This window comes from Astatotilapia calliptera, chromosome 10 (genome assembly GCF_964374335.1).
Source record: "Astatotilapia calliptera chromosome 10, fAstCal68.1, whole genome shotgun sequence".
Taxonomy (NCBI): Eukaryota; Metazoa; Chordata; class Actinopteri; order Cichliformes; family Cichlidae; genus Astatotilapia; species Astatotilapia calliptera.
In genome coordinates this window covers 35,224,477-35,239,731 of record NC_137431.1, presented here as the reverse complement: position 1 = coordinate 35,239,731, position 15,255 = coordinate 35,224,477, and the positions used below count along the sequence as shown (strand labels likewise).

Below are 15,255 nucleotides of genomic sequence, written 5' to 3'. Positions count from 1 at the left end.
TCTCCTTTGAAAACACTGCCCACCCGTAACCCCGGACTTACCGGCGGGCCACGCCTTTTGGCCGGACTGGGCAGACAGCGATGCGATGGCCGCTTCCTCCGCAGTAGAAGCACTCTCCGGCTCGGAAACGCCGTTCCCGCTCCTCAGGAGTGAGCCGAGAGTGGCCGATTTGCATAGGCTCTGGGGAAGGAGAGCGGGGATGGGCGGATGTTGTTACCGGAAGTGGTGGGGGTAACGCAGAAGTGTTCGCGGGCCGAAACAGAGACGGAGAGGGCTTGGAACGCCTCTCAGCGTCTCTTTCCCTCAGTCGATTATCAATCCTGAGAGCGAGAGAGGCAAGCGCTTCGAACGTGGCCGGCTCGTCGTGTACAGCTAGCTGATCTTTCATCTGTTCGGTAAGGAATGGTAGGAAAATACCCCGCAGCGTGGCGTCTGGCCAACCCGCTTCTACAGCAGCGGTGCGGAACTCGATCGAATATTCCGCAACGCTGCGTTTTCCCTGACGGAGTCCCAACAGCCTCTTAGCTGCAGTACCCTCAGAAATCGGGTGAGCGAATGTAGACTTGAATTCCTTGAGAAATTCCTCATAGGAGCATGAGGCAATCGGGTGAGAAGACAGAAACGCCTCATCCCACGCGAGCGCCTTACCCCTAAGCAACCCTACAAAATGGGAAATCTTGGCAGCATCATTTGGGAAAGCGTGTGGCGTGCGACTGATGAACAACGACCACTGAAAAAGGAAACCCCCACACTGCCCCAACTCTCCGTGGAAAGGCTCCGGTGGAGGGGAGGAAATGCCCCGATAAGCCGATTCTATCGCGGGGTGCGCAACGGTGGGTGCAGGCGATGGTCCCAGCTGACTGGGGAAAACGGGCGGATTCGGCTCCCTGATTTCTGAAAACCTGGTGAGTAACTCCTCCTGCTTCTCACTAATAGCGTTACACTGGTACATTAGGGACGTCAATGTCTGTTCATGCCGTCCTAACACCGCGCCCGGTTTATTTATGGCGGCGCGAATTGGGTCCGCTGAGTCCATTATTGGACAGTTCGTTCTGTCACAAACAAAGATGCAGTGGACTCAAGAGCAGATTCAATTGCTCGAACCATGTACAATTTATTGAAAGGAAAAGGAACTTAAACAAGACTGGGTCTAACAGAAATCATTCGCAGGAACTGAGGGAGGCCCGAGGGCGGAGAAACGGACGTAGAACACAGGGAGATCATGGGCGGGAACTTCTGCAAACACAGGAGAAGGGTTTTACTGAATGGGAAACAATTAAAGGGCAGAGGTTAGTGGTACTAGTGGAGAGTCTTGGGCTTACTCTAAAACACCGGCTATTAGGGGGGGAAGGGGTTGCCGTGGGAGCATTCCAGGGATGGTTGAGAGTGTGGGGAGGCTGGTCCAGGTTCCAAGGTGTCCAAGGAGGTTGAAGTACGGGCTGGAGGGCAGGCTGAGGAGAAGATGAGTGTGTGGTCCTCGGGTTCTGGGCAGACGGGAGAACGGGACGGAAACAGAACCAGCACTGCTGGTGTGTACGACGGGTGATGAATCTGGAGAATACAGGAGACGGAGGACACATTAACCCACGATCCAGGCACACAGAGTCTGAGCACAGAGGAGGCTAAGTTTACCACGGGTGGTAGCAGGACGAACTGGCAAGGAGTAGCAGGCAGTGCTGGCTTAAAAACCCTCTAGATGGAGCCCCGGAAATTGGAAGCAGGTGATGAGCTGGCCAACTCCACCCCAGGGGATGGACAACAGGAACCTGGACCACACCCGACCAGACACTCCCACAGCATATGACATTATGTGGGAGAAACGTTTCATCACTCATCGAAGTGACTTCTTCAGTCTCAGCTGACTGCAGGTTTCCCTAAATCTTATAAACAGTACATTTGCATAATGACTGAAACCAGCCCACTGAGGGAACAATGGGCTGGGAGGTCAGTTCCTTAATCATAATTATGCAAATTCTCATGACCATTGATCAACAACCATGAGTACCATTCACAGAGAGTTGGGGAACGGCTGCAATCACAGCATTGTAAGATGGCGAAAGATGTACCCTTAGGCCCCCTTATCGATTCAGAGATGGTCTTTCCCTTTTTCACGTAAATGGCCTCCTTGACTCCACGCTCAAACCAGGGTTCCTCCCTGTCCAGGATGTGAACATCCTCATCATTGAAAGAGTGTCCACTGGCCTGTAGGTGTAAATAGACCGCAGAGTCGTGGCCTGATGAGGTAGCTCTTCTGTGTTGTGCCATCCGCTTCACCAGAGGTTGTTTGGTTTCCCCGATGTATAAATCCTGGCAATCCTCCTGGCACTTAACAGCGTAAACTATGTTACTCTGTTTGTGTCAGGGGACCCGATCCTTGGGGTGGACCAATTTTTGGGGCAGTGTGTTTTTGGGGTTTAAAAGCAACAGAGACCCGGTGTTTAGAAAAAATGCCTCTCAACTGCTCTGATACTCCTGACACATATGGGATCACTACAGGTTTTCGCTTGGGCAGCGGTTGTCTTTCTCTCCTGGATCGGCTGGAGCTTTCTTTAGGAGCCTTTCCCGCTTTGCCAAAAGTCCAGCTGGGATAACCACGTTTACTCAGGGCCTTCTTGATGTGCTGTTCTTCTGCCTCCCTGTCCGCTGTGTCAGTGGGGATCGTGTTCGCTCTGTGTTGTAGTGTCCTGACATCTAAAAGCTGACGGTACACGTCCCCCATTACTGATGGAAATCTCACAGTCTAAGAAGGCTAACCTGCCACTTTTCATATCCTCCCTGGTGAAGTTGATGTGTCGGTCCACCGAGTTAATGTGATCCGTGAAATGTGGTACGTCCTGAGATTTGATTTTCACCCAGGTGTCATCCACATATCTGAACCAATGGCTTGGCGGTGTTCTAGGGTAGGATAGCAAAGCCCTCTTTCCCACTTCTTCCATGTACAAATTGGCCACGATGGGTGAAACTGGGGAGCCCATGGCACACCCATGTTTCTGCCTGTAGAACTGACCCTTGTATGTGAAGTAGGTGGAATTAAGACACAGTTTAAACACACTTGGTCGATGCTGAGAGCAGTCCTGTTGCTGAGGTTGGTGTCATCCTGTAATCTCTTACGGACTACCTCCAACGCCTCTGTGACTGGGATGCAAGTGAAGAGAGATGTAACGTCGTACGAGACCATGGTTTCATCTGCCTCCATAATGACATCTCTCACCTTCTCAACAAAATCCAGGGTGTTCTGGATGTGGTGTTCAGAGCTGCCCACCAGCGCACCCTGTGCGTGCTGCCCTTCCTCTTCACGTTCCTCCTGTAGGAAAACAATAGAGGCAGCCATTAAACACTGACCCCCGTGGGCACACACACGATCTGCACTTCCTAAACACACACACTGACTTGGGAGTCTAACGTAATGATCCCGCGCCGGTGGGAGCTCCAACACTCTCCTAAATAGCTCCCCCGACGAGCCCTGATCAACAACAGGGGGTGTTGCAGGAGCTTCGGATGTGGCCAGTCCGCCAGCAGAGCCACACTCACCAGGCCTGAAGTAGCCTGCAGAAACACATACACACACCCGCAAACAGGGAGAAGAGGGACAGCAATACCAAATATACATACAATACAAGACAAGTCCAAAACTGCTCAGGGACCCTGGGTCACTCAGACCCAGGACCCTGACAATTATTACTGATCAGTCAATAAGCTGACTCTCTCACATAGCACTCTGTTTAATAAAGTCTACTACAAAACACAAACACACACACACACACACACACACACACACACACACACACACACACACACACACACACACACACACAAAGCAGTAAGTCTGACTGTAAAACAGAAAACTGACTTTTTTGTATGTGTGTTTCAGTATGTGTGTGTGTGAGTGTGTGTGTGTGTGTGTGTGTGTGTGTGTGTGTGTTGCACTCGGTTCATTTCCTGTCAAAGAAGGGGGGAGGGCAGAGAGACAGATTGAAAACAGATGCTCTTTCTCTCTCTCGCTCTCTCTCTATGTGCGTCTGTGTCTCTCACCCGTTTTCTTCCCTCAGTACTGCAGACTCTCTCTCTCTCTCCACTCTGGCCCTATGTCTCCCTCTCTCACTGTGAATCAGTCTGTTGGTTTCCATTCGTCGTTCGTCTGGAATGAACTGAAGAGAAGAAGAGGAGACACAAACAGTGAAAAGAAGAAGAAGAAGAGAAGGAAAAGGAGCAGCTTCAGAAGGTTTGAACCAACTCTACTCTCTTTTCTTTCTCTGAATCCTGATTAGATTCCACACAGTATTGCTATGTACAAGTACTACATGTACTAGAAATACTGAAATGCTGCTGTGAGTAAATACTGCAAGTAAATACTTTAACTACTCTAAGTAGTGCTCCGAGTAAAAGCTGAGTAAAAGCTGTGAGTACATAGTGTGAGTACTGCGAATAAGTACTCTGAGTACTGAGAGTAAAGACTGTGAGCACTGGGAGTACGTACTGCGAGTAAGTCCTGTGTGCAATACCTTCACTGCATTGGTGCACATAGCAGTGGGTCAGGTGAATCTCAGCTGAGTATCGGCACCTGAATGTGGTATTCCTCCTGCAGTTTGTTGCTGAACAGATCAGTGATGGAGGGAAGCTTGTGCAGCAATCATGAGGCTGAAGGCCAGTGAGGGGGCGGAACTTCCAGCGTGTCTTGTCCTTGGACAAGACACTTCACCCGTTGCCTACTGGTGGTGGTCAGAGGGCCCGGTGGTGCCAGTGTCCGGCAGCCTCGCCTCTGTCAGTGCGCCCCAGGGCACCTGTGGCTACAATGTACCTTGCCATCACCAGTGTGTGAATGGGTGGATGACTGAATGTATAAAGTGCTTTGGGGTCCTTAGGGACTATGTAAAGTGCTATACAAATACAGGCCATTTACCATTCTATAAAGGTATTTTACTGCCAGTGAAACTGGGGTTAAACTGACAGATTAAAATCAGATAAATAAAACTGGGCTCAGTAAGAGACGTTCCTCCTGAACTCTGACATCTCCTCACAGTGGGAGCTCTGATTGGGCAGCAGGTTCCTCTTCATGTCTCAGCTTCAGAACATCTTCAAAAATTGAGCAACCACAGAACCACAGCTGATCCTCCCTCTAATTAAACCTCACATCTTCAAACCTGTGTCTCAGGCAGCTGACAATGACATACAAGCGTCATTTTTTATGATGGATTATGCAGAAAAAAATAGAATTGAGCAGAAAGGCCTATTGCTTTATTACGTATTCAGGTTGTGTACCATGTTTTTAACAAGTAATTAAGTAATAAAGTAACTAATTACTTTTGAAAATAAGTAATCAGTAAAGTAACTGGATTAATTTCTTGGAGAAGTAATCACTAATAGTAACTAATTATTATTTTCAAGTAACGTAACCAACACCATTGGCGATAGTGGAAAGGAAAAACTCCCTTTTAACAGTGAGAAACCTCTGACAGAACCAGGCTCAGGGAGAGCCTGCTGTGTGTCACCACAGAGTCAGAATATTCATATGTTCTCTTCTTCATCATGAAGAATTGAAGTGAATAAGACGCTGAAGAGAGGCATATATGAGTGTAAACATATTTTGAACCTTCTCGTAGGATGTTTCCATTTGTAGGTTTGGTGTATTTGCTCAGTTTGCGTGTTTTTAACTGGTTTGGTGAACTAATTCTCATTTTCATTAGATTTACTGTTTTTATGAGTTTGAACTTGTTTCAAAACATTTTAAAAGCACAGACTGAAGAATTATTGATGAAAGTCTAATCTATGAAAATCAACTTTCCAGATCCAACAGCCCTACCTGATCATCCAGTTTGGTTCCTTACATGTTTGGTGTTTGTAATACTTTAAGTGTCAGAAATATTCTGATCAAACTTATTGTGTGGTAATAACATCATACACGAGCATATATCCGGTTATTTTTTCTGTGCATTATCTGAACTGTGGTTGGTTGCTGTTGGGCCTCACCTGCTTCTCGTTAGATTTCTGTTTTTATGTTTGCCATGCTGATCATTCAAATGCATCGACTTGACCAACAATAAATCTTGTGGTTTGCAGTTTGATCAGTTTAATTGTGTTACAGTGTGTGTGTGCTGTGTGCTACAGGTCTGAGGTGACCGATCACAGCGTTAGTATGGAGCAGTGACAGGCAGGTGGCACACCTGTAGAGTAGGTGAGTGTGACAGGATATGAAATGATTACATGTAGAATATTCGGTGTTGATGAACAGGTGTATGATTACCTATCTGGAATACTACTTAAATAGATCACCATAGTCAGATTCGCTGTCTCCTACTTTGCCGATCGATGTCTTGTAGCTGCTCATATTTCTGATCAGAGCTGCTTAAAGGTGATTTTTACTGAGCACGAACTAGACAAAAATCCAAAAACACAGTTGGAAGAACGTCGGCCGATGAACATGTTGGTGATTCGATCTGAGATCAGCTTTGTGCTGCACAGTCAGTTTGAACCAAACACACACAGCAGTCACAACACACACACGGCAGGCTGGAAAAACAATGGTGTGATCTTTTAACTTAGCAGCTGTAAAAGAGTGTCTTCTGTTGGTCAGTAACCTGATCACAAGATCAGTACTTCAAAGCAAATTTTACTCAAGCACACATTTGAGGCATTCCTCTCTCTTCAGCCTTAAGAGAGTTAATAAAAAGCCCTTTAAAACTTCCATTGGTGACATCACAAGAGAGACTGAAGCCACCAATCTGGACGCTCAAATTTGACACTCTGTGACAGTGGAGGTAGGGATGAAGAGGAAGACTCGGCAGCTGACTGGTGACATCACCTGCTGAGCATTAGTCAGGGCACAGAGCTTCAGAGCTGTGATTGGCTAAACCCTGAGATGAGGCTTGCTCTCCTCTCTGCTGCCCACAGGAAATACCTCGCTGTTTATTTTCTTCTTCGGTGGTCAGCTGGCATTCCTCATTCTCTCTCCATCAACCAGGGCTCTGATTGGCTGAAGTCCCTAGGGATGACTGTGAGTGGCTGCTTTGTGTGAAAACACATGCACACACACACAGGAATGTGTTCACGTCTGTTTGAAGCATCAGTCACCTCGACAGATTTAACAGACGCCGACTGAATGCAGGGAATGAAAAAAGTCCAGACTGCTACGGTTTAAATAAACTTGTTAAACTTTAATGAAGCTTCTTAGACGCCTCCCTTCAAAGTAACTTCGTTGAGTTTATTATTTCTGCAGTCTCCAGCTGCCACTGACATGCAGTAAACACATCTCTCTGGAATATAGAGCAGTAATAGCAGACAATCATTACTACAGTATTTGTACACAGCCTGCAGCATCCAACACTTATTGCATTCAACTATTTGCATTTTTTTAAAGCTTCCACCAAATATCAGAGCTTCCATTTTGTGTTTTAATGATGTTAGACTTTTATTTTGAAACCTCTCCTCCACCTGTCACTGCTCAGGGTTGGCAGCCATGATGGCATCCATCAGGGGAACAGGAAATATCAGCCTGTTGGGGTTTCTCTTGGGTGAGTAATAACGTAAAAGCATCAGTAGGATTTTAGAGGTGACACCTGAATGTCTACCTGTCTCTGTGTGTAGGTGTATTCCTGGTTCATCCTGAAGGGGCGGTTTCTCTGGAGCTGCTGCCATCCGCCTCTGAAGTTCTGGTCCCCTCTAACTCCAATTACACAGTGGTCAGTAACACTTGTCTGTCTCTACACCTACCTGTCTCTGTCTTCAGATGTCTTCCAGTACCTCTCTCTCAGGTATCTTTTCTTCTCCTCAGGAGTGTTTGGGGTGGAGTGAGGTGAAGTGGCATTTTCCTCAGGACCCGCCAGTAGAAGGGGTCCTCTTGGACAATCGAGGCTCCATGAGCATCCTGCATCTCTTTAACATCACATGGAGGAATTCTGGGAGATACACCTGTGAGGAGCCATCATCTGATCAGAGCAGAAATGTTGATGTCTTTATACCTGGACAAGGTAACCATCTTCCAACGTGTGTTCCTCCTGTTGTTTGTGTCAGAAAAATAAAGGTGCCAACTGGAACCAAAAGTGGTTCTTTAGCCTGATGCCATAGAAGAACCTTTTTTGGTGCCACAAAGAACCGCTCAAACAATGGTTCTTTGAAGAACCATTTCTTTCAGTGGTTCATTGAAGAACCTTTAAAGGTGCCCTAAAGAACCATCAAGAAATGGTTCTTTAGGGCACCTTTAATGGTTTTTCAAAGGACCATTTTAAAAAAGGTCCTTCAAATGGCCCTTGGTAGTACCTACGGCCATTTATCATCCACAGCGTTTTTTAATATTAGGCCATTTTCACTGTGTTGAATAGAATATAGCCAAACCTCCCAACCCTTTTTTTTTTCTTTCTTTAGAATTGCCGTCTCCGTTTATTCGATTAGCTTAAGGTGGCTAAGCTAAAAACCGACATCCACATGAGTACCAAAAGCCATAAATCGCCCCATTGAAACCCATTATAAACGCTATTTTTCACTGCACAATTATTACCATTAACGTAGTGGCGATGGCTTAAGTTTCGTTTTTGTTCTGTAGTCAGGACCTTAGAATTGTAATTTTTTATTTGGCCACCGGGTGGCGCCCTTGCTTCACATTTGACCCCTGCTGGAAAACAGCGGGCTTCTTGGACAGACCTGCGGGAAATGAAGCCTCATTTCCGGCGTGCAGCAGCGGCTTCGCCCGCTGATCGGGCGGGACCATTTTCGGCCCCTAGGACCGTATGAGGGTGCTTTTTTTTTTTAGTCAACAGGAAATGACGTATTTGTTGTCACGTGGTATCGGATGTGTGTGCTGCAAAAATGAGTCCCCGGTGATCGTGCCCCGGTAATCGTCACGACTTACCCCGGCAAGAATGCACTTATTTCGGCCTAGAGGAGGAGCATTTGCCGCCTGGAGACCATTTTCTGGTCCTGAAAAAAAAAAAAAAGGCAATCGAAATGACTGTTGGTGCCAATCTTTAGTCCATCTAAAGGCCTAATTATAATAACAATTGAATATTACCTCAAATGTTTTTTTTGGAAAATATTCAAGTTTTATGTTTTTTGGGGCAAAAAAAGCAGTGCGCTCATGTGACGAAACCGGGATATAAAGGGTTAAAATCCGCGAAATGTAATTAAAACTTGACATGAATATTTCAAGGAGAAGTAGGTCTAAAAGATTGGCTAATTTAAAGTGGAATAAAATATTATTTTATAAATTTTTTATAGCACTTTTTTGGGCGTGGTCGATTGGGACCGATAGTGTGTGCATTTTATGAAATGCGCTCCTGCAAAAAAAATAAAAGGCGATCAAAATGACTGTTGGTGCCAATCTTTGGTCCATCCAAAGGCCTAATTAAAAGTACAATAAAATATAACTTTCAAATGTATTTTATGGAAAATATTTAATTTTTTCATTTTTTTCGCCAAAAACGGCCGTGCGCTCATATGACAAAACCGGGATATAAAGGGTTAAAATCCGCGAAATGTAATTAAAACTTGACATGAATATTTCAAGGAGAAGTAGGTCTAAAAGATTGGCTAATTTAAAGTGGAATAAAATATTATTTTATAAATTTTTTATAGCACTTTTTTGGGCGTGGTCGATTGGGACCGATAGTGTGTGCATTTTATGAAATGCGCTCCTGCAAAAAAAATAAAAGGCGATCAAAATGACTGTTGGTGCCAATCTTTGGTCCATCCAAAGGCCTAATTAAAAGTACAATAAAATATAACTTTCAAATGTATTTTATGGAAAATATTTAATTTTTTCATTTTTTTCGCCAAAAACGGCCGTGCGCTCATATGACAAAACCGGGATATAAAGGGTTAAAATCCGCGAAATGTAATTAAAACTTGACATGAATATTTCAAGGAGAAGTAGGTCTAAAAGATTGGCTAATTTAAAGTGGAATGAAATATTAATGTATAATCTTTTTATAGCACTTTTTATGGCGTGGTCAATTTTTGGCTCTAGGACCTCATAAGGGGTACGTGTTTTAGGTACTACCAAGGGTTAAAAAAGCATTTTAAAGAACCTTTTTAAATCTTTAAAAATAAAATGTATCATAAATTGAATTTGAGTAGGGTAAAATAAATACGACCTTCCTTTGATATCAAACATCCTTGAAAGAGTAGTTGTCAAACAGCTAACAGATCATCTGCAGAGGTTTATTTGAAGAGTTTCAGTCAGGTTTCAGAGCTCAGCACAGCACAGAAACAGCTTTAGTGAAGGTTACAAATGATCTTCTTATGGCCTCTGACAGTGGACTCATCTCTGTGCTTGTCCTGCTAGACCTCAGTGCAGCGTTCGATACTGTCGACCATAATATCCTATTAGAGCGATTAGAACAGGGGTCACCAACACGGTGCCCGCGGGCACCAGGTCGCCCACAAGGACCACATGAGTCGCCCGCGGGCCTGTTCTAAAAATAGCTCACCATAACAACTTACCAGTAAGCTGCATCTATTTTTATTTTTTCTTGCTATTTTTTTTTTAAATCACAATTGCATTGGTGTTAATTTGTTAGAGATAATATATAAAAAAAATGTTTATTATTAAATATTAGATCATGATCTAATATTTAGTGCTAGCTGGTCTCCACGGAAACAGTTGCCGTGAAGACCAGCAAAGGCAAAGGTGAGGAGATGAGGAAAACATGGCGGAAAAAAGGAAGAAAACATATCATTTTTACAGTGAATGGGAGGAAGAGTTCTTTTTTACCACTGTGAAAGATTCATGCGTGTGTCTCATTTGCGGGGCAACTGTGGCAACGGCAAAGCGGCACAACGTGGAGAGACATTTCCGAACGTGTCACACAAGCTACCATGCTAACTACCCAAAGGGCACCACACTGCGAGCGGAAAAGGCCCGTGAATTAAAGGCAGGTTTGCGCAAACAGCAGTCTTTTTTCACGAGACCGGTGAAAAACTCTCAAAAAGCAACCGAAGCCTCATTTAGAGCTACACATTTCATGATTAAGAAAAAGAAGGCATTTTTAGACGGGGAGTATTTCAAAGAAGCAATGATGATAATTGCAAAAACTGTCACGGTTTGCGGGGCAAGCCGTGTGGATTTGTAGTGAGGATCCAAAAGGCGGCAGCTCTGGTGCAGGTGAGTGTTTATTTACAGCAGTGGGTACAAACAGCAACAGGGTGTGAACATGAAACCGAAACCTAAACTGGGTAAATTAACAACACAAACCAGGAATGACGGTGCAGGGAGGTCCGGGGAAATACATACAGGGAGACCGAGGGGAAACAACACAGACGAACCAGCAACTACTATGACAGAAGACACAACTTAAATACACTCAGAGAACACAGGGGGATTACATACAGGTGGGGACACAGCTGGGAGTAATTAACATGACGAGACTAGGGAGGCAAACTGAAAACACTCACATAAGACACAGACCTTCACAATTAAACAGGAACTTACACATGAAAGGACACAAACTAAGAAACGCGGACTAGATACAGGAACACACGGGCAGAACAGAGTAAACACTAACCAGAGGAAGAACAGAACCAAAATCGCGAAGAGAAAACACAAAACGCTGGGTCAAAGGACCCAGGATCATGACAGTACCCCCCCCTCAAAGGCTGGCTCCAGACAGCCCAACAAAAAACAGCCAGAAAAAACAGAAAACAACCCGACCAGGGCGGGCGGCGGGGGCCCAGGAAGGAGGGCTCGAAGCAAAACAAAACCAGAGCACCAGAAGGCCAAAAGACAAAAACAAAAAACGAGCCCAAAACCAAAAGAAACGAAGCACACCAAAACACAGGAAAAAACAGAGTCCAAAACAGAAGAGTTCAGGGGGCCGACAGCACAGGAGTCCAAAACAGTTCAGGGGGCCGGCCAGGGGGCCAACAGCACAGGAGTCCAAAACAGTTCGGGGGGGCCGGCCAGGGGGCCGACAGCACAGGAGTCCAAAACAGTTCGGGGGGGCCGACCGTGCGGACGGCAACGGCGGCGACGCGGATACAGTTCGGGAGGCCGGCCGTGCGGACGGCAACGGCGGCCACTCAGGCGATGGCGGTCCGGGGGCCGGCCGTGCGGAAGGCAGCGGCGGCCACTCAGGCGATGGCGGTCCGGGGGCCGGCCGTGCGGAAGGCAACGGCGGCCACTCAGGCGATGGCGGTCCGGGGGCCGGCCGTGCGGAAGGCAGCGGCGGCCACTCAGGCGATGGCGGTCCGGGGGCCGGCCGTGCGGAAGGCAGCGGCGGCGACGAAGGAGACCACGGAGCAGTTCAGGGGACCGACCCCGACGGCGGTGACGTCCAGCAGGTGGCCCGGAAAATGGCCGGCGATATCGAGGTGCAGAGCGAGGCTTGGGCGGCGGCTTAACAGCCGCAGGACCAGGCGTAGCAGAAGCAGAGGCCGGACCAGGCGTAGCAGAAGCAGAGGCCGGACCAGACGTAGCAGAAGCAGAGGCCGGACCAGACGAGGATGAAGACTCTGATGAGGCCGGACCAGACGAGGATGAAGACTCTGATGAAGCTGGACCAGGCGACGACGAGGCGGCCGCAGGTGGCGGCTGGACAGGCCCCTCGGACCCTCCAGCGGAGACAGGCGGCTGAACGGGCCCCTCGGACCCTCCAGCGGAGACAGGAGGCTGAACGGGCCCCTCGGACCCTCCAGCCGACGAGGCATGAGGCTGGTGTGGTTCTCCGGAACCGCCAGCTGACAAGGAAGGCTGCTGGACGGGCTCCTTGGGCCCCCCAGCTGAAACAGGAGACAAAGGCCGGAGCGGTCCCTCGGACCCTCCAGCGGAGATACGAGACGAAGGCTGGACGGGCCCCTTGGACCCTCCAGCAGAAGCCATCACAAAGCCAGCAGGCATGGAGTCCACTGGCAGACATGAAGGAAATGGGTGCTGTGGTGAGCACTGGCCCTGCTCAGACAGCACTGACACGGGGCACTTCCCAGGTGGCTGCTTAAACTCCAGGGGTCCAGAATCAGCTGAGGACTGGGACCTAGCCTCTGGGGAAGCCCTGGAGCGGCAAACAGTGCCAATGGCGGCTGAATCATGAAAAGCACCTTGAGTAGGACTTAGGCTTTCTCCCTGCACGGAGTGAACGGGTGGAACCGGTAATGCTGGAGCTACTGGGGCCTGCGCTACAGGCGGCACTGGAGCTACTGGGGCCTGCGCTACAGGCGGCACTGGCCCCGCCCCTCCCTGAGCCTGGTTCTGCAGGAGGTTTCTTCCTGTTAAAAGGGAGTTTTTCCTTCCCACTGTCGCCAAAGTGCTTGCTCATAGGGGGTCATATGATTGTTGGGTTTTTCTCTGTATCTATGAAGCGCCTTGAGGTGACTGTTGTTGTGATTTGGCGCTATATAAATAAAATTGAATTGAATTGAGCATAGACATATATTAATGGTTTATTGCCATTTCGCAGCATACCAAAAGACAAAAAGACATTTTAACCCTCAGCACAACATCACTACTAATAGATGTCACATATTAGTTATTTAAACAGTAATAATTAAATATATTTGCCATACTATAAATAAATATATATAAATACTACATCTATAGATAACAACAACAATTAATACATTTATTGTTTAATTAATAAAACATCAGAAAGTGATAAAAACACATTAGAAATAGCAATACCTTCATAACAGACCAATAAATCAACACATTTTCATCAGCAGATGTTTGCATGTTCAGTAAAAATATTTCAACAACAAGTTTTTGATTAAAATTATCAATGAACTTACTTTCTGTAAGGTAAGTTTTATGTTGGACTCATGGTTCTTTGTTAGTCCAGTTTAGGACAATGTCTCTGACGTATGTATCATATCAAATATATGTCATATCAAAACAACCCCACACCTGCAGTTGTTTCAGTTTTTCACAGGTGTTTCCTGTCAGCTGGTCAACCTCACTCAGGGGGGACATCCATATTAGCCAACCAAATGACAAGCTCCTCCCTTTGTGCTTCAAATCCCTCCCACTCTGAGACAAGGAGCTGAGAGAGAGAGAAAAGAGTCAATTATAAAGAAGAGAGAAAAGTGAAACCCTCCTCAGTAGGTCTGACTCGCATACCTGCAGTCGACCTGCGATGGACTCCAGTTTGGCGTTCACTTCATTCCAGCGGCGGCCACACTCCCTCGCCAATGCCAGTAGCCGAGTCTGCAGCGTGCCCTGGAAGAGCCGAGTTAATGTTTGACTCCTCCTGATCAGGCTCTCCAGCTGGATGAGCCGAGGTCTCCCCTCTCGCCGCTGCCTCTGAACACAGAAACACAAATTGCATTTTTGCTATTCTTTTCCAGGCTTGATCATGTGGAGGTATTTGGAAAACTGTTTTGGCTAGAGGACGACTGTTGTCTTGCAGAAAGTTAAATCAAATGTATGCGATACACAATCAATTCACAAGAACGCATTGTAAAAGAAAGTCCCATTCTTGCCTGATTTCAACTGAATTCTTCATCAAAACGGAGACAGAATTAAAACGAGTGTTTGCAGCAAATGTGAGCACAAAGCCTCACTTTGTACAAGCCTGCTATTACAGTTCTCCTCTATGCAGACAACGTTCCTGTTTTCAAGGCACAACTTGGATCTGCTGTACAAATCTTATGGATACACACTAAATGAAACAGTAGTGTGCACGACTCCAGATTCTGATCCCTCATCCTAATAGGGTTCCAAATGGCTCACAAAAACCCACATAGCAAATGCTGAGGCTTCAAAATACAAAGTCCATAAACCAATGACTGATATGGGTTTTATCATAAGGGTGATAAATATACAGATTTCAGTCTGTCTTAGAGATTTGATGTTCATTTACCTGCAGATGCACTATACGTGTGTGCTCTGTGGTTTTCCACAACGTTTTGCACATCACTATTTAATACAGGAAGTAGGTGAACTAAAACAAGTCATCTTTCTTTGTGAGAGGACCATATTAATGAAACAAACCTCAATGACATCATAGGGATCCCTAAAGATGCTCCTGCTGCTTCTCTTCCTCCTCATCCTAAGCTTCCTTCTCCTTGTCCTCGACTTCCATCCAATTGTAATTCAATCTAATTGTTTTTCTCTCCCTCCTCTTCCTCATTTTGTTGGAGCTGTGAACAGAATTAGTGTGAATCTGGATTAATTTGTGCAAACAAGAAAAATCTACAGCTTTTTGGTCTTGTGATTTAAGCTGGGAAGATTTATGTGTTGATGCTACCTGCTTCATCTCTACGACTGGCTGCTGAGTGATATTTACACCCTGGCTGGATTACAAACTTTAACCCCGTGCTCAACTTTGGCCCAGCAAT

At 46.4% G+C, this 15,255-nt stretch overlaps 1 protein-coding gene across 1 annotated transcript in view; it reads left to right on the top strand.

The window, feature by feature from the left end:
- The first annotated feature begins 4,050 nt into the window (after positions 1 to 4,050).
- The window catches only part of LOC113030276 (platelet-derived growth factor receptor beta-like), a 46,585-nt gene continuing 35,380 nt past the window's right edge, over positions 4,051 to 15,255 (top strand). Inside the window, exons 1-4 of the mRNA XM_026181544.2 lie at positions 4,051 to 4,222; positions 7,443 to 7,508; positions 7,582 to 7,676; positions 7,769 to 7,964. Of these exons, the coding sequence (XP_026037329.2) occupies positions 7,454 to 7,508; positions 7,582 to 7,676; positions 7,769 to 7,964 (346 nt within the window). The 5' untranslated portion in view covers positions 4,051 to 4,222; positions 7,443 to 7,453. The remainder of the gene's footprint in view (positions 4,223 to 7,442; positions 7,509 to 7,581; positions 7,677 to 7,768; positions 7,965 to 15,255) is intronic.